General features: G+C 42.7%; 2 protein-coding genes across 8 annotated transcripts in view; one reads left to right on the forward strand and one right to left on the reverse strand.

The window, feature by feature from the left end:
• The window catches only part of LOC122570331 (protein tincar), a 56,716-nt gene that overhangs the window by 30,911 nt on the left and 6,782 nt on the right, over positions 1 to 19,023 (forward strand). For 5 of the 6 annotated variants that reach the window (XM_043732489.1, XM_043732492.1, XM_043732490.1 and 2 more), the window contains one exon: positions 188 to 7,042. The exons of the other annotated variant lie outside the window; for it this stretch is intronic. In XM_043732489.1, the coding sequence (XP_043588424.1) occupies positions 188 to 1,351 (1,164 nt within the window). In that variant the 3' untranslated portion in view covers positions 1,352 to 7,042. Of the gene's footprint in view, positions 1 to 187; positions 7,043 to 19,023 lie in introns of those variants that run through there. 6 annotated transcript variants of the gene reach the window in all.
• LOC122570332 (probable sodium/potassium/calcium exchanger CG1090) lies at positions 6,094 to 18,872 on the reverse strand. 2 transcript variants are annotated; one of them, XM_043732497.1, is made up of 10 exons: positions 17,937 to 18,872; positions 15,914 to 16,399; positions 15,557 to 15,782; positions 15,112 to 15,224; positions 14,789 to 14,964; positions 14,271 to 14,494; positions 13,544 to 13,858; positions 13,193 to 13,426; positions 12,952 to 13,039; positions 6,094 to 6,506 (listed from the first exon to the last, which is right to left on the reverse strand). In XM_043732497.1, the coding sequence occupies exons 1-10, from the start codon at positions 17,958 to 17,960 to the stop codon at positions 6,458 to 6,460; spliced, it is 1,935 nt and encodes a 644-aa protein (XP_043588432.1). In that variant the 5' UTR covers positions 17,961 to 18,872; the 3' UTR covers positions 6,094 to 6,457. The 2 variants fall into 2 exon arrangements, with proteins under 2 accessions (XP_043588432.1, XP_043588431.1); XM_043732496.1 differs by having other exon boundaries at positions 6,094 to 13,039; positions 17,937 to 18,229; positions 18,303 to 18,870.

The following is a 19,023-nucleotide window of genomic DNA, read 5'->3' on the forward strand; positions in this document are numbered from 1 at the left end:
CTTTTCTTCTAACAAACTACCAAATGAATAACAGACAGCAAAATGACAAATAAATAAATAAATAAATAAATAAATAAATAAATAAATAAATAACTGAATACAGAGAGCGAGATAAACGTCAGTAAACAAAAATCTGTGGAGACCCTGTTCCTTAAATTGAAGGTAGGTGGTCGCGCATTGGTTTCAGGCAAACGGTGGTCAAACGCCGCGATGTCTGCGTCGAGGGGATTCAGGAATGCCGCACGAAGAATTAACGCCTCGCTCGGATTCTTCGAATTCTCCGCCATTGGACGCCGTGGTGGGTGGTAGCAGCGGAGCTGGTTCGGTGACGGGTCACAGCAACGCGAGCAGCCACAGCGAAACGTCCTCGAGTGGCGTGCACAGTAACGCGAGCAACGCGAGTAACAGTAGTTGTCAAAGACGAGCAACGAGCGTGGACGACGTGAGCGGCAACTGCGATCAACGAGACGGCGAAGAATCACGCGATCAATGGCGCAGCTGTTCCCTCCAGCGAGGGATTCAACCTCCATCCGCAACGGCCACCTTCTCACCGCCGAACAGTCGTCCAAGCACTAGTCAATCCTTCTCATCGCCGCAATACGCGAATCACGTGCCACTGTTCGCGAATATCAACGCAAATTCAACCGCAAACGCGAATATAAACGCGAGTGCGAACACGGGCGCCAACACGAACGTTAACGTGAACGATGTCAACGTCGTTGGACAAGGATGTCCAGCTGTGATTCTCGAGAATCCGAACGAGGCGACCGTGGTGATCCGGCGGAAACTCTCGAGGACAAAGCTGACGGAACCGCTGAACCCTAACGAGGAACCTTTCGGTCGTTCCACGAACATGAGGATGACATCGTTCACGGAGAGCAACGATATTCGCGTGCACGCAACGTCAGCCACTCTGCCGCATTATCCAACCCAGCCAGCGGTCACTTATCCGCATTGCTCCACCATGCCTCTGCCACACGCCTCTCATAGTATGGCTGGATCTCATATGGGTGGATCTAGCGGAAGCTGCGGGTCGGTGCCGCGGCACGCTTTCGTCCCTCCGCAAGTACACTCGTCGGTACCAGCCCACACTACTCTACCGTCCCATCACAACGGCGTCAGACTTCTTCACGGCATCACGCCCACACCGAACAACCCTTTCGTCAAGAGGTTCCCTCCTGTGCAGCTGCACACGCAACCCTGGGCATTGCCAGGCCACCACACTTTCCCCCAGGCTTCGCAGGTTAACGGAAAATTGACCACTACCGCGCAGATCAGGCAGAGCGATCGCGACTCGGCTAATTTCTCGATGGCCAGCAGCGGAGACTCGGATACGTGTTTGCCTCATTAGACGTTGATCGTCTCTGCCAGATTCCAGCCTCTTCGCTCTCGCTCCGCGCCGAGCAAACCCGATACGTTCTCACGATGCGGTTCCCGTCGTCATTCTCGACGATCGCGTTCCTAGATCGCCTCGACGAAACGTTTCCCATCGAGACATTTGCGAGACGGTTCTTAGAAAAGAATCGTCGTTCTTCGCGAACGTACTTCGATGGCAAGCTTCTTTCGAACGTGTTTCGTTATCGAGGTTCGTGGAGGATCACCGTCATGGATTTTTACCCTTATCATTGATATCAGAAGTAACGTTATTACATATCATAGCAGTCGATTACTCACAACATCCGACACTTACGGTTACATTATGTTATTTTCGATACAGATGTCGTATGTCGAGATAATATTCTGCCCCGTTCTTCCATATCAATTATCTCTCCATATGCATGTACCAGTAAGAAATCATACACTTGTAGATACACTTTTATGGTCTGCCCGTTTTTTCAGCCGGTACAACGACTCGTTCGGATATGAATGGACGACTCGCGATACAAACATATCTTGCGAGCTGCTCACGAATCACCGCTCGTGAATCACGAACCAATATAATCGCACGTGAGACTATTTCGATCGCCAGACTGGAGGAAGTGAAATTTTTTTACATTTTTTATTTTTCCATATAGCTTGGCGTGGTCGTACATCATTTTATTGCTTCATTGCAACAAATAGCGGACAAATAGTATATATATATATACTTATTATTACAAAAGGAAAATGTTCTTTTATCATTATTCTGAAAGCCGAACGCCAAGCCTGCATTTCAAACGGAAAATCTTCACACGAGTTGTTTACCCTCGTGATATTCGAGACGGCACAATTTCGATCCCACGCGACGTAATAACGATACATCTTGACTAATAGGATATGAGCGAGTAAGCCCGTCGGAGAGGACGTTGAGAAACGTACGATTACTGCCATTATAATAAACATAATCGCGAGACTTTCTAAGATCTTCGTTATATCGAATATATAAATTGATTTCATCGACTGCCACGTTAATTCGTCCTGTTTAACGCTTGCGCTACGGCAATTCTTTTCTATTTCGGCGATTTTAAAATGGCGAAAAACGCGGCGAGACCATAGGAAATGATCTCGCGTGGAGACGCGCCCAATTTCATAATTAAGTAAAGACTTAAGGACCCGGATGCACGACGCACGAGTGAACGATATATATATATATATATATATATACATATAATCCAGATAGTCGAATGAATTCGAGTTCGAGCATCTATCGTTAATCCAAGTACTTATGATATCGATTAACCAAAACTGCAAGTACGGGTTTCCTAACTTTCGATGAAAAAGAAAAAAAAAAGAGAAAAAAGAACCGACGCTTTTCCGAAACAACATAGAAAACGATCAAGATAATAATGTGTGCAACGTATATTAATCAGCGCTTATCTATTACGATACTACAAGTACTACGATACAGGAAACTTACATACCGGACGCGTGTAAGTGATAATAAGTTCTAAGCGAAGCTATTGGGAAATTGTTGTTGACGCAAATTCGGCAAAACGAACGGTATTTTTCGATTTAGGATCGATCTTTGCAATCTCCGATCAAATACACCGATAGTAATAAACTAGTGGCAAAAGAGAGGTGTGGTACTGAGAGCGTGCCTTGCTTGTTCGACGAAGCATACGTATAATAGGACGCGCAAGCTTTCTTCTTTCTTTCCACTCACTCGTTCGAGAAGGTTTCCTTCGACACGAACGCAGTCGCACGAGTTGCATAAAATTTCGCCTTCTCAAGTAAATACGCTCTAGAAGAAAGATTGTTATTTTGAAATATCTTCCGATCGTTTTCGACGATATCGAGTCGGAACAGGTATATACGGTATCGCCAATGAATATCTGAACCATGTTGAATATCCTTCGTCCGTGTCCGAATTGTAAGACGCGTTCGTTCTGCGTACGTTTCACGCACTTGTCGCGAAAGCGTAAAATCAGATTCCTAGGAATTTCAGGCAAGTCCCACGGAAGCTGAATCGATTAACAACGACTTTCGAGAGAACAAATTATCTACCTTGGTAACTTCATTTTTCGCGATAAACCTTAGGATAATAAACTTAGGAAAAGATAACGTTTATACCGGCAGTTTGTATTTGAAGTTTACATACTTTTCGGTTTATGAGACTCGTCAGATATGGGTTTCGAAGGGCTCAAATATTCACCAGAGGATTAGAAATACCGATTTCGCCTGGTATCGCGTGTCGTATCGACGTTAAGCTTTCTTTAAACCTCATATATATACCGTCGTTGCGTACTCGTTACACCTTTCTCGACTCGTTATTCGCAAATGTTAGTGTTAACATTTAGTTTACGTTCTGACATGCAAACAGAGCCAGTCGCTTTCGTCGAGCTTTCACTCTCGAGGGAACGAAGTTACGAAAGACGGCTCTAATGGGCGACGCGTGAACTACTTTTTTTTATCATATCACGAACGTTAATGAGTCACGGAGCGTACGAACATACTCGAATAATTTTTCTATTACGGAACAAAATCAACGGAAGGGAATACCATCTAATAGATATTTTCTTACTCTTTCCACGAACGAGTTACGACTTCCGTACGTAGAGAGTAGAAACGGGAATGTAACAACGTATAGCCGAGTAGAAAAAGCCAGTAGTAGTCAGCCAGATCACCGTCGACGAGGTTACTCGAATTAATTACGCGCGCGTACGAGCTTTTTGCGATGTTCGACGTACGTCTGGCCAGCAAGGATACAGCGAAGTCATAAATTAAATACGCTCGATTATATTACGCGAGAACCTCTTGAATTTCACAGCCTTCGTTCGCGATAATTTATCAGCTAACGATATTAGCGATCTCGCAAGCTGCGAATCGTCGATTATACGTAGACAACATCCCTTTTATTTTACGATTTTACGTAAAACAGAATAATTAGATAACAGGATTTGCGATTTGTAAAATTCACTGGTAGAATTTTACATTTATTTGAATCTCAGACCTTTGATCGATTTTATGCTACGGCTTCGTTATATCTTCCTTGTCAAACGTTACTTTGCAAATATGTAGCACGTACCTATTCGAGCCTCGAAATCCTTGGTTATCTGGACGGACGTTAGACAGAAAATTCCTCTAATTTTTATACCTCGATAGGATCGAATAGATGAACCGTTTTTGCGAGTAAATTAGAAGATACCAGTCTATTCTTCTAGGATCAACGAAACGTCGAAATGGTTGCAGTCAAAGCTTTATGGTACCGACAGAAACGCAGACTCTTGAAAAAGCAATCTTGAATAATCCGCGGATGGTTGGCTTCTACGCGATAAATCTTCTTTTTCTAAAGCATACGATCGATCGGAATGCAAACGACAGCTAAAGAGCAGCACGATTCTTCGACATCGCGATCGATTTGTAAAACGATAAAGCTTTCACTGTACTTGTATATTTTTTCAAACGACTTTCAATGCGCATAGGTTACACGCATTCTCTTCAACGCCAATTACGGTATCGACTTTTATACGAGACTCGCTTTCGTCTTTATTCCAAGCTAAAGATCGTCAACAACGCGATTTAGAGATAAAAGAAGAAGAGAACACGACGACAGAGAATCGAGATTGAAGCGAACGAGCGTCTTTCTAATCATCGAGATACGGGTAATCGATCGATCACGGAGGTAAATCCCTGAAATCTTTTCGTAGAAAGAAGGAAAAACTCCAAAAAAAAAAAGAGAAAAAAAATAAACGCTTTGTTACACCGATCGTACATATCACAGTAAAAGGACCACGCGTTGGTAACGACGAGACGTGCAAAATCATTCGATTCGCTACACATTTCTGGATCACCATCGAGATCAACGATCAGAAGAAGGAAATTTCAATTTTCTTCTCGACTTTTTGGTATCAGGCCGATGATCCGTTCTTCGAAAAACGATCGAGTTCGTGTTTGCATCGTATTAATCGAAATAAAAGTACATCAAGCTAACAAGGACGACAACTCGCGTTGTCACGATCGAGAATTACCGTTGTCATTGTCATCGTTGTCGTCATTATCGTTTCCATCGTTGTTATCGGCAGCAGCAAGAATATCGAGAGCAAAGAGCAGCCGGACGTACCTTTGGAGAATTGCGAAGAAGCTCCGATCTGATACGGACGCTGCTGTTTGCAGAAATATTTTTTTACCGTTTAGCGTCAGTCAGCGACCTCATCTGTTCGTTTTAGATCCGGCTAGACCTCTCGAACGCGGATACGTACACGAAACGGATCGATTCCGCGTCCCACGTGCTACCTACATCCCAAAAGAACGTTAAAGAGGAAAAGAAAAAGAAAGAAACGCAGTTTCGGGGCAATATCCGTGCTTTCCCGCGAGGATTGTATCTGAAGCGCGCGTAAAAGCACAACGCATAGAGAGTAAACGAGAAGGAAAAAGGAAGGGGAGGAAAAAAGGAAAGGGAGAACTAGAGACAGGGGAAGAAAAAGGTTGCGTATTTGTTGCGCGTACGAATTTCCGTGCCTATGTCTGTGCGCGCACGTTCAATTCGTTCGCCCTCGAACTAATTCCTTTCGAAACTGTAAATAATTAAGGATCGAATCAAACTTGCGGGTGAAACGAGAGAAAGGGGCGAGAATGAACGACGAAGGGGAAGAATTAATGCAACAAAAAGAAAAAGGAAGGAAGAGAAGAGAAAAAAATTTAACAAATATGTACGAATAATTGTATAAAGACTGATTAGAGTTATCTTGGTATTTATTCTAATTCACAGTTAAACGCTATCGCTTTGCGCGCTCTCGAATACTCACGGAGCACGACACCAAAAGTATTCCCTGGCTCAGATTCCATTTTTCTCTTGTTCTTTGACATCTGTCTGCGATTACTCGGTCGCGTTTCCCGTTTCCATTCGTTCTTCCATTTGGCATTTCGCGCGCTCGCTTAAATTTCAATAAACTAGGATTTTGTATCGCGATTCTCGCGCAAGCAGTAGCAACTTTATTTTACGAATACCGTCGAGACCCACGAGCGAGTAGAATTTCGTTCTTGTTGTTCATTTCTATTTTAGTTGCATATAGAGGCTTTCCTTAAAACGTTCGACGTCTTATCGCTTGTTGAGACAAGAGTGAGATTTGCACGATGATATTCCAGAACTGCGGCAGAGTTAAGCGAGCATTACTGGACTACTAGCAGCAACCACGAAACGCCAATCAATCGTACGATGGATCGATCGAACGGTTCTTGGTTTTCGTGTCTTTTATCTATCGATAATTTGATGCTCTGTTTGAAAATAGAACGGGTCATATACTCGTATCGGCCTATGAAACATATTCGTCGTACAGACTGGAGAACGCGAAAAGCGAAACGGAAAAATGAAGAGAAAGGACAGAAGGAATAAGGGGAAACGAAAATCAACGATCGACGATCACGAACCGCGCTATTTCGATGATTTTTGTTTCGTATCGTTAACGCGTAATTCATCCGTATTCAAGGGAAGAGCCATCGGATTATACAAAACGCGTGCGAACAGAGCAAAGAGAAATAGAAAAATGGTAAGCGCGATTATAACAGCGACGCTACTATCATCACATCGTATCAATATTATCCGACGCATCGTATAAACAAGTAAACTAGATGTAAACTTTGTATATTCATTTACCAAGAGAATAAAGATAAATTATTCGACGTACATACACGAGCGAGCTGTTTTATTCTCGAAAATTTGTCTCAATTTCACCATTTCGCCATCCACGCTAATTTACAAACGAATAAATAATATTACGAACAGCGTAAACAAGGAAACGTTCGATAATTGCACGAAAATCGAGAGCCAATTTTTTGCAAATTACAAATGCGAAAGACACCGAGAATCGAAGCGTTTGACTATACTCAAAATTTTCTATTTCTCACTGGCGATCAACGAAACTTTTACCGATACGTTTGTTACATTTTTCTAATTAAACGGAAACGTAATCAAGTATAATTTAAATTACATCGTGTTTGGTCTCGTTTCAATCGGAAAGATCTCGTTAGTAGGCGCTTAATATTAAAAATTTCAAGAATAAAAAAAAGTTTCACTTTCTGCCATTCCATCGCGTTACGTTATTGGGTCGCGGCGGGTCATCGAGCTTCGCGTTGCGTCGAGCAACCCCCATCCCCCGTAACGGGGATAACGACCGTGCAATTATCGAATGTTTACGTAGGTATGTCCGTAGAGCGACAGTTCATTCGTCCGTTTTATTTACGCGTTAATTCGTTCGTTCGTGAAATAATCGATTCGTTGGTGGACTAGTTTATTCGTTTATATTTCGTATTTGTGTTTATTTCTTTACGACATTGGTAAAACAGTTTGCTTACATAACGCCGTAATAAGCTATAACTAGATGTATTGACGGTTTAGGACTGTCTCGGAAATGTATTCTAACAACACGAGAAAAACGTTATATAACAGAGGGAGATCCGGTTCTGTTTCCGATTTCGATCGCGTGCGAACAATCCTCTTGGAAGGTGCACGATCGTTTCACATCGCATCATCCCGTCGTATCGCTTTATCGATGTTTCACATCGCGCGCGATTTTCATCGATTTTGTTCGTTGTTTAGAAGCGCGCAACATACTTTCTCAAACTGTCGATTCGATCGCGTCGAGAACACGTTCCACGCGTGTACAAACGTTACATAACGCGTATATCGTTCGTTGATGGTTCGCTTAATTCGAAAAAATTAAATCTACGCTTATAAATTATTACGATTTGCGTGCTAAGTTATCGCGTTTATCACGTTCTTTTCTGTTACGTACGGTATAAAATGCTAGGCGGTTTCTACGAGTCTTGTTAGGATCGCTACTCGTTTACGTAAGTAATTTATTGCGAATCGTCGCTCGATGTCACGATGAAACGACCCGCGCTCTCCCTCGCCTTTGTGTTTCCCATTTTTAATGTATATCTACTACGCATACATACGAAATCGTTGGAGCGCGAGGGAAACGCGACTGGAAACGCGTCAAACTCGCACGGTGCGCTGTATCGCCGTTTGTATCGAACGAACGTTTGTCGTCTCGCAACCTTATCGCAAACTGAACATTTTTCGGATGTTCCCTCTTGTCAATGGCAGGTACACGGACGTATTGACTCGACGAAGACCAGAAATATCACGCGCACAGGAGGAAGAAGAAGAAGAAGAAGAAGAAGAAGAAGAAGAAGATGATGAAGGAGGAGGAGAAGATGAAGAAGAAGAAGAAGAAGAAACTATATATTTGAAATCAACTAATCCTGTTAATTAAGCTAGGCGCATAATATACGTATACTTGCATATAGTATGTGCCAAATATAGAGAGTTTGTATACATATATTTATATATATATATATATTGTATATATATTATCTGTATATGTATATTCTTATATACGTATATCTATAGGTATGCGTATATGTATGTATGCGTATGCATATTACTCGACAATATAAAATCTACATTCACAACAGTTAACAATGAATGATCGACGGGTCGATATCTATATCGATAAACAACGAGTCTCCTTGTTCGCGTTACTTAAACTTTTGAATCGGATAGATACCTTCGAAACAGATTTTTCGTTGGTCCGTTGTTCGAAAATTGGTGAACGAGACAGATAGGGGCAAAGGACGGGTAAATAGGTCCGATTAAAACGTACGTAAAACGTCTAATTTTAAGCCGTATCGAATATATTGACTTGAACGTACGAGCTACGCCTATTTTAAGGGCACCGGTAGAATTGATCGAAGTTACGCTAAACTATCTAACGATATACACCTACGATAACGCTACTAATTGATCTTCATTGACTAGAACCACACCAATTTTCGAACGCTGTTGCACGAGCGACGAGTACATTACTCGGCTACGAAACATGTAGGCGAATCCATAGAGTCGACGATCGGGAGAAAAATAAAATTCTACAGAGCGAAGGTTCGTTTCTTGAGAAACTAAGCTAAACCTTCGTCAACGAGAGAAGGCCGAACCGCATTTTTCACGCTTCCCATCTTAGTCCCATCTTTACCTAGCGAGTCCTTCTTTTTTCGTTTCTTGGTGCACGTCGCGCGAGTCGCCGATCCAACTTAACCCCACTTCGTCGAACGTAATTTTCTAACGAATCATCGATACCTCTTCGCGCGCCTCGCTTCGCGAAGCTACATTCGATAATTACGCTTCGACCAATCGAACGCGTTTCCAACGCGTATTCGTATGCGTCAGAACGCACCGACTCTTGCCTCGCATCGATCGATCGAACGCTTGTTAATGCTGAAGTTGGCTTCGTTGAAGTTGAATTACACGCACGTACGCACATGTATATATACTCTATATGGAGATGTAATTTGAGTTGAATTCGATCGATCGATCGATCGAGCGACCGAGCGAGCATACTATATATCTCACGATATCGCTAATAGTTAATATCAACGTGTATCCGCCTGAAGCGCTAACAATATAACAAATAATGGTAGTGAACAAACACGTAGAACGTTCGATAATCATATAAATCTAAGCTTTCGTACGTATCGTATATACTTTTCTTTATGTATACTACGTACTGTGTATTATGTATACACATATACATATACAGTGCGTAGTATACAGTTTGTAGACGTATGTATTGCTACAGCTATATATGTATAATACGTAATCGTACATATCTATATACACACGCATACGATATATGTACGTGTATATACGTACATGTACTTATACGTAATGGAGCACGCATGCATATAACACACGCGTTCAGTTTACGTTGAAACGCCTGCGCGATCTTTGCGATCTGGTCATCGGACCGCGTACCGACTCAAACGCAACCGTGCTCGTAACAGTGAGTTACGTTTGTATTGTATTTGCTTTTGGAACAGGCGAACGCACGCATGCGGTACGATGTACGATGCACGATGCACGATGTACGAAGAAACGCTGATCAACGTAGACAGACAAATACAATAAATGCTTAGGCTGTTCGCGGATCACGGTTTGCTTTTTGTTTGCGATTCACCGCCGGCCCGCTTTCCGCTTAACGACTACATAGAATATTATACGTATAATAGTCCAGAAACGTTGATCGATCGTCTTTGCAAAATGGCCAGGCAACAGACAGATCGAAAGGTTTCGGAAAACGGAAGAATACCGAACGCTATCCTTTTACACGCTGATCTCAACGATCGCGCAGAGTAACGTTGTAGATACTTTCATCGGATAAGGCTGCATTAATTATTGTCTCTTTTGTTATCTCGTCTCGTACTCGTCGAAAGTGTACCCTTCTATCTCTTTCACCTTCTTCCGTCAACTTCGTTTCTACCTTTTGACTCGCCTCGACCGATCCACGTGGGTCCTACGTAATCCCTTTGATCGATGCACGCGATTTGTCCGAAACGAAGCTTTTTTTCCTCTCGTTTCCAAGCAATCGTACTTTTATGCGAGTACGCGAACGGCGTTCGATCGTTCGCTCGACTCGTTGAAAGCGCTCGCCTCTCCCTCACCCACGGTCTAATTCGTCCGATAAACTTTAACTTCGCAGCTGGTTGCATCGTCTTTCGTCGTTTCGTATCTGTTCAGGACGTTAGAAAGTGAAAGAAAAACAGAGATAATAGTGCGGAAAGGAACGCGCCAGAAACAACGTGTTTAATTGCACGTAACAAGCCTGACGATAAGAAGGTCGATAAAAAGACCGGCAGATAGTGAGGACGAATGGTGTTGATCGTCAGCGAGGAAAACAACGATGCGTCGTAAATTTCGATTCGGACGCGGCTGGTTTGGCCGACGTTTATCGATTTCCTCTGGAAGAAAGCAAACTTTTCGGGTCCCGCTGCGTCGCGTTTGACTATTAAACGTTAATTCTACTTCTCTGATCGATAAAGCGCTTCGTAGCAGCGGTTCCTCCCGCAGTTACACGCGAACAGAGAAATATTTCGTAAAAGACGGATTGAAACGTACTTTCGTGATTTCGAAAAACGCGTTAGGCCACAGGCGAACGATCGTTCAAGAAAAGGAAAGAAATATCGAAGTAAATTCTTTCGCGATATTTTTCATCTATCGATACGCTAAATTCGCTGTTATCGACGCGATGATTAGAAAAATCTATCAAAAAACGTTACGTTGTTGGAAAATTAACTTTCCCGCGAGTAGAACCGTTTGAAAACACTGACGTACACACACGCATACACGCGTATACTTGCATAGAAAACGTATATGTGCGCGATAAGAACAAGGGAGAACGATTATCTCGATAGCAAAATAATTATTCTCGCGTGTGCACTATATTACTTGTCGAGGAAGAAAAACGGCAATATGAATCAACGAATTAACGAACCAACGAACGCACGGACGGACGAATCATCATATACGAAGAAATTGACTGGATGCCGGTTGCGAGAAACGTTTAAAAACGTAAGAAAGAAGCGAAAGTGCAGCAGCTTTCGATTAGAAATGTCGATGTAAGTGCGACGAGTAGAGCAGGAAGAGTCGAACGAGGAAACAGAGTAGGTTTGAAAGAGCAAAGAGGCACGAAAGATAGAAACGATATTCGATTAACGAAAACGACTGTCTCGAGTCTTCGGACTGTGGCGTCTCGCGCGTCTACGATTCGAAAGAAAGCGCGACGAGTTAATACGATCGATCGACCAGTTCTATTCCGCTATTGATTCTAGATCGAATAATACTTAACAACGTCGTCGTTTGCGTTTTAATACTGATGAGTGTATTGTCCGTTTAACTGACCCCAAACTTACGAACAACGATAGAGCTTGTTTTCGTTGCGTTTTCCATTTGCTTTCGAAAGAAAGCTCGATCGATATCGTACGAATAACGAGTGGAAGCAAAGTGAAACATCGAGAATCGTCGATGTTTCGTTGGAAGGAAAATTCACGCGACGTGAGAATAGAACTCGAATTTGTGCTCGAGAGGTGACGCTACAAATCATCTAACGCGTTATTGTACAAATGGATCTTAAGACGAGCGCATTTGAAATATATTCTTTAATTCCAGCGCAAACTGGAATCTTGTCACCTTTTTTCTCATTCCTCTGCCATTCTTCCTCACTTTTGCTTGAAATTTCAATTCACGTGGAAATTAGAATAGGGCTAGAAGCTAAGGTAAGAGAAGAAGAAGGAAGAAGATGAGAAGAAGAAGAAGGGGCAACAGAAAAGAAAGAAGAAGAAGAAGAACGAAAAGGAACGAGAAGAAACGAGACGGGGGATGGAAGAAGGAAACGAAAATATTGTAAAAGAGTTTTCGAACTATCTTCCATCGTGCTTTAGCAGCCTGATACTTACACGATGCAATGAGATCGAGTTCGACGAGAACATTTTCATCGAGCATTCAGTCGGTTGCTTACACACGCACTCTTTCTCTCTCTCTCTCTCTCTTTCTCTCTCTCCCCCTCGCTTTTTCACTGCTCCTCCTTTTCCACTTTTTCCATTATATTTCATTTTCCTCGTCAGTCTGTATACGATTAAGTGGCGTTCGTTTAAAATGCGCTGAAGCAAACCGGAGGATTCATTTCACCAAAGACGTTTAGTTCGTAGAGCGAGGCAAATGTGATGAATACCAAGTACCAAACCATCAATATCGCTCCGTACCGTCGATCCAGCTTCCAGCCGTTCAAATGGGTCGCTAGGACTAAGAACACCACCGTTGACAGCAGAGACACCGTCGAGTACGTCAGGCCTGGCAGTGCGACAATAAAATAACGGGAATTTGAATCCTGTTTGATAACCTCTAGACCGCGAACGTTTATGCATTTATGGAAAATTGAAATGCACGAAAGTTCCCAGACACGCACATTCGCAGTCTAGCAAGCGTATGCGACAAAGATTTTACCTCGACTAGTGACGTTCACGTGCGAGCCGGGTTGTATCATCGCAGTTTGTATAAACCATGGAAGCCCGAGGCAAACTAGTATATCAAAGACGTTACTGCCGACAGCGTTGCTCACGGCCATGTCACCAAGGCCTTCTTTTATCACGGCTAACGACGAGAGTGCGTCGGGCACACTGACACCGGCAGCGACGAACGTCAAACCCATCACCGTGTCTGGTATACCAAGAGTGCTACCTACGAAACATTGAATTTGCAATCGTTGAAAAATAATGGACGCCAGAAAAAGATTACTTAAATTATATTTGTATCGTTATGCCTTTCAACGTCACCGTCGTCGCTGCTGTTGCTTACCTATAATCGTAATCATCCACACCATGAAGTAACTGTAGAAACTGATCCAAACCATCGACACGCAGAAGGTAAAGGGATACCAATTCCTAAATTTGTCTTGTCGGCAATCCGGCATTGTGGCGCGGCACATGAAATGAATCGGATAGACGAGACCCCAGGTAAACAGAGACCATTTGCTACCGTCAGTGGGCTTCTCTAACGGCGATACTTCGTTCGGATCTGGTTCTTTCGCTTTGTAATAGCTCGGTTGTTTCGGAGGTGCCGATTCGTTCGTTTCAGGAACGTTTCCTCCTGTCGGTGTTCCTGCAGTTACACCTGCGTAGTCAAGCGATCTTCCGTGTAATATTTTCTACCTCATGGAATTTCATTTTTGTGCAATTATTTTTATACACTCCCGTCCATGAGTATTCCGGACACTTACGTAGTTACGCATTTCGCATAAATATCTTCAGTTTCTTTTATGGATTTATCGCATCGTTCTACAATCTTAATGTTATTTTTGTACAATATTTTATACAGAGATAGATTAGCGAACATGGATAAACACGACAGCACGATAAACGATGCAGGCGTTCGAATGATTCGAGTCTACGTTTTAATTCGTTGCAACATCAAGATCGTGGGTCAACATAATATGTACCGGAGGTGCACACGATCTATTCTTTTTATAAAAACTAGAATAGATTAGAAATTCGTATTTCGTACGTGTTTGATAATCGGCGTTTACCTTCCTGCTCTTTATATTGATCCGTAGGCGAACTCGGTCCTGTGTAAGACAAGCGGTCCTCTTGTAACGATCTATAACTAACAAGAGCGCTCTCCTCCGCGGGTTCGTCGTCTTTTGGTAGAAAAGGTATATTGTAAGATTTCGCCCAGCGTTCCAGTCTAGCGTTGTAAGATAAAGCGACGCAGTACACGCCGTACATGAACAACATGAACAGAGATTCCATCCTGCAAAAGACACGTTTCTCTTTTGTACATGATAAAAATCGACGATACGACATCCATACGACGATGGTACAGTAACGAAAGTCTTCGTTCACCATGGAAGATGGTAATTTTCATTAAAATAAAATGCTACGCAAAAGTTCGGTACAAAGATAGCGTATTTCATGTGAACGCGATTCTTTCGTTAAACGTATATGCTTTATGTAAATGAAATGGCCTCTTCGTAAGATATACAAAGACTTTTAGAGATGATTGTGTCGTAACAAGAATCTCGATAACAAGCTGTCTGTCTCTTACCAAGATATCGATTCGTTGTAAATTGTACCCAGCATCACCAGAATCGATACAGCGTAGAAAAAACAATCCCGGCAGAGGGGCCACCAATTCAACTTTGACACTGTCGACGTACACAGTCCACACACCGATATCACGAACATTATATTGAACACCGCACTTCCGATTACACCGCTTACCTGCAATCCCAACAGCAACTCTCTGTAATCTGCATAATATTCCCCACTAGATTCCTTTCAAGTCCCCTCTAACCGAACTTAATTACACGCGCACGTATCTGCTCGATGTGGATTTTTGGCCAAAACGCTAAGTTCTCGTATACTTACTCCGATATCATCCTTGGCAAAGAACACACCGATCACCACGGTTGCCAATTCCGGAGCTGAAGAACCGGCAGCCATAAAAGTCGCTCCAGCAACGTCCGGAGACAATCGCAGTTCTACGCAAAGAAGACCAAGACTTTTGTCAATATTCTCGCAAATTTAACGGTAGAGGAATTTCATATAACTTGTATAACTTTTATCAGAATTACGCTTCTTCGATGCATCGTACATCTCACAGTTCTATTGCTATTTATAATACAATTTTAATCTTCCATAAAAATAGAATTTCATCGTGTATACGATACCGTAAAATTCGCTATCCAAAGATTCTGTTGTATCAAATATAGATGAAAATATACATGAGAAATCTTTCTGTATGAGCAGCATCCTGCTGAAAACGTCCAAACGCATAGGTCTGAAGGAAATTCTACTTTAAAACTTTCGTTACCTTCGCAAATTCGATCCAAACTGGAGACGAAGTAATCGTCGCAAACAATTGCAAGGCCCAGGAAGGTGTAAATTGCAACTAAAATATGAATGATCAATCCACCGTGTTTTCTAGCCGAGGGACCCATTAATGGTCGTGGAAATTGTTCGATCGCAGGCGGCGAGCAATCTTTCCTTCGCGGTCTCCACGTTGCGTGTTCGTACTTCATAGTGGTCGTTGTTGGAACCTAGAGTCTCGAATAACCAATATCTCTTATATGCGTTATAGTGGAATTCAAACGATTTACAGTCGCGTTCCTCGCGTTTAAAAGAACACCGCGATAGAAAAGAAAATTCGATAATAAAAATCGTGTCTCACCGTTGTGGTTCCAGGAACATTCGCCGTCGCCACTTCCTTTTTCGGAACAGCTTTCTCTGCCGGAGGAGTTTTCTCCGTCGAAGCAGTGTTCCTTTCCTTCGAATGTTCATCGAGCTTCGATTTTTCTTCCTCGGGTGTCTTCTTTCCATTCTTCTGCTGGCCCTCGTTCTTTTCTTCCGTTTTGTTCTTTTCGTTCTTCAGTTCGGTCTTTTCGTTCTTTTCTTTCTCCGAGACATCTTCTTCCTTTGCTTTTGGTTTTGCTTCGACACTGGCCTCCGTCTCGGGCGTAAACGATTCCGAGGTAGAATCCAACGTCCAGTTTTCTTCGCGGTCCGTGGAACTGGGATAAGGAGACGTTACCTCTTCAGGTATTTTTGCACAAGTGACGTACTGGACTAATATATACACGAGGAAAAGGCCGAATCGCAGAGACCACCTTCTGCGTCGCGAAATACTTTCCAAGTGAATTCGCCTCATTGTCCTCGACTGAAACATATTTAACGTACAATTACGATTGGTACATGCATACAGCTTCTTTTGTATTTAAACGTGCGATGAATAGATCGCAAATGTTTCTGCAAATTCTCATTTTTACGTAACGCAATTGGAAAAATGGAATGTCAGCAGACATTCGTTTCGTCCGGCAATACAACAGATCCTGTGCGAAATACGCGATCAATTTTGTTTTTTATCGCTATGTAAATCACGTTGTTTAACTTTGACACAATGTACGTAATAGTTCACGGTTTCTTCGTCTTACAAACGTCTCGCCCCTTAACGTCGAATGACCCGTATCAAATGAAACATGGGAAGGATTAGACTCTTTTTATCTCGATATAGTCGTATCGATCGTGGGAAATATATTGATTCACAACGCGTACACGCATGTAATACATGTTGCCAGACGTGTCAGTAACAACCTTACGAATGAATAAAGTAAACAGAATAACTTTTAATATCGTACGAGGATAATCCCGGTTTTCGTCCAAATATTTATGCTCGTTACGAAATGAAAGTTAAACGAAGAGAAAGCGATTGGCCACGGTTATACTATAATTCTTCGCTGGAAGTGAGAAAGCAGCGATACGATAGAATACAGAAATTAATTAAAAGTTCTGTTCACAACTCGACAAGGAACTCTAACTACTGCAACGATTAAAATTTATCGTATTGTTCTCTTCTGTTTTTTCTATTCTCGTTTTACCTTGTTATTATCGCAAAAAGTTCTTCCTTCTTTGTATAATGCGACTGAGTCATTTATAGCCACGTGTGTTGCCATTATACGCAAATGTGGAAAGTCGTAGTTAAACAAAAACTCGACGATCTAAACTTTTGCTCTGAAACGTATTTTCCTTTTCAACGAGTTTCCACTTCTCCTTTCGTCGTTCTACTTGATATCTATTATTGCAGCTAACGATCGAAAATCAATAGCAACGAACGACAAATACAATTTTCGAATTAGCCAGCTACATCCGCTCTATCTTTGTTTCATCATTTCGATGAGCCAGGCGACGAACGCGTACAAAAGGATTTACGCTAATGATTTATCAACCCATCGAGGAAATAAATACTTAAACGATACTGATAATTCCATATGAGTACCTACATACGTGTAGTATGTGTGTTGCGAAGGAAATACGATTAGAGAAACCATAAAATTACGCGTTAAATTACGAACAGGCACCAGCGGCTCGATTCACGGCAAAGATCAGATACGTGTCTTTTAATAACGAACGAATCGAACGATAGGATTTCTGAAAAAAATAATTCTGAGCAAACACGTATACATATTTCGTAATCGGAACGATGCAACGATACAGTGGGTTTCTATTCGGTAAAACTATTTCCGGTGGCGGAAGTTCCGAGACGAGTAACTTTATTTACCGCAATTAACACGTACAAATATAAAAGCACGAGGAAAACCGAGGTGTCAGTGAAAGTGACCCAATTCGGTGTTTCCGACGATCGTTAAACGGTGGGTTTACGAATCGACGTATGTATGGTAGCTCGTAGTTCGGCTTACCCCTTTCTCAGAAACGTTGCACATTATGCACCAGCGAATTCGACGTGGCCAACTTCTTTTACGTGCCTCACGAAACACGTACGCAGCACCGATTATTGGCACGCGAAAGGCGAATCAACGGTGCAAGCGACCAAAGGCACTCTTACGCTTTCCTCCACACTCAGCCGACGTCTGCCGAACGCTTCTACCACGATAGAAACTCGTTATCGAGTGTCGGGCGCTCGCTGCCGTCGACGCGACGCGACGTCGCCCTTGTCGTCACTGTTATTCGGCAACAACAACGTTCGATATTTCTAGGAAATAAAGGCAAAGCTTTATTGCTGCGTCGTACTCGAATTATTGATTTGCATAAAAACTGTCGGTTACGATGCGTTCTCGGCGTGTTTGCGCTGTACGTAGGCGTCGTCTTCTTGGCTACGTAGGTGTCGTGCTTACTGAACCACCCTCCAGTTAATACGATCTCCTTTCATCGACGTCACGGCCATCCTCGTGCCGTGGAAAAAGTATCGCAGCAACTTCGCAAGATCCCTTTAACGGTACTTTCACATCCCTTGTTATCCCTATCTCTCTCTCTCTCTCTCTCCCTCCCCCTGTCTTTTCTATTCACCTCCTACACCCGATTTTTATTTTTCTGCCAGTTTTCGCGTTTATTCTGCGTTTGTTTTTATTTCTTCCGAGTCTTGCAGTTTGACCGCACACTTTCAACGTGGACGTATGTCTGTATGCGTGTAACAGGTCACCTTTAAACGCAGATACCAGCTTTTAACGATCTCTGCCAGCACATACCCATGCAACGTTTATCGTTTACCGGTCGATTCTGGTCGCCTGTTTCGCTGCGTTTATGCGCTGCTCGCCAATGAAGCCTCCTTTCGCATTTCTTCTCCTCGCATATCACCATCAACGTCGCCACTACCATCCCCCCTTTGCAACTGCTTCTATCCTCTTCCCCTTTTGCTACCTATATCTATGTGTTTCACCTGCATGCGCGCACGCGCTCGCGAGTACGCGAGAACCACCCTCCTACTTATCCTACTAAAGCGCACACACATCCGTCGTATCTCTTTTTCTGTTATTCCCAATCCTCTGA

Source organism: Bombus pyrosoma, linkage group LG8 (genome assembly GCF_014825855.1).
Source record: "Bombus pyrosoma isolate SC7728 linkage group LG8, ASM1482585v1, whole genome shotgun sequence".
In the NCBI taxonomy this organism is placed as follows: Eukaryota; Metazoa; Arthropoda; class Insecta; order Hymenoptera; family Apidae; genus Bombus; species Bombus pyrosoma.

Bases quoted from the DNA above. Each gene is read 5' to 3' on its own strand.
- LOC122570332 (XM_043732496.1), bottom strand. From the start codon at position 17,960: ATGTGCAACGTTTCTGAGAAAGGG. The intron at 16,400-17,936 runs GTAAGCCGAACT...AATATGTTTCAG, and splicing joins GCAACGTTTCTGAGAAAGGG to TCGAGGACAATGAGGCGAAT. The intron at 13,859-14,270 runs GTAAACGCCGAT...TTGACTACGCAG, and splicing joins TCAATATAAAGAGCAGGAAG to GTGTAACTGCAGGAACACCG.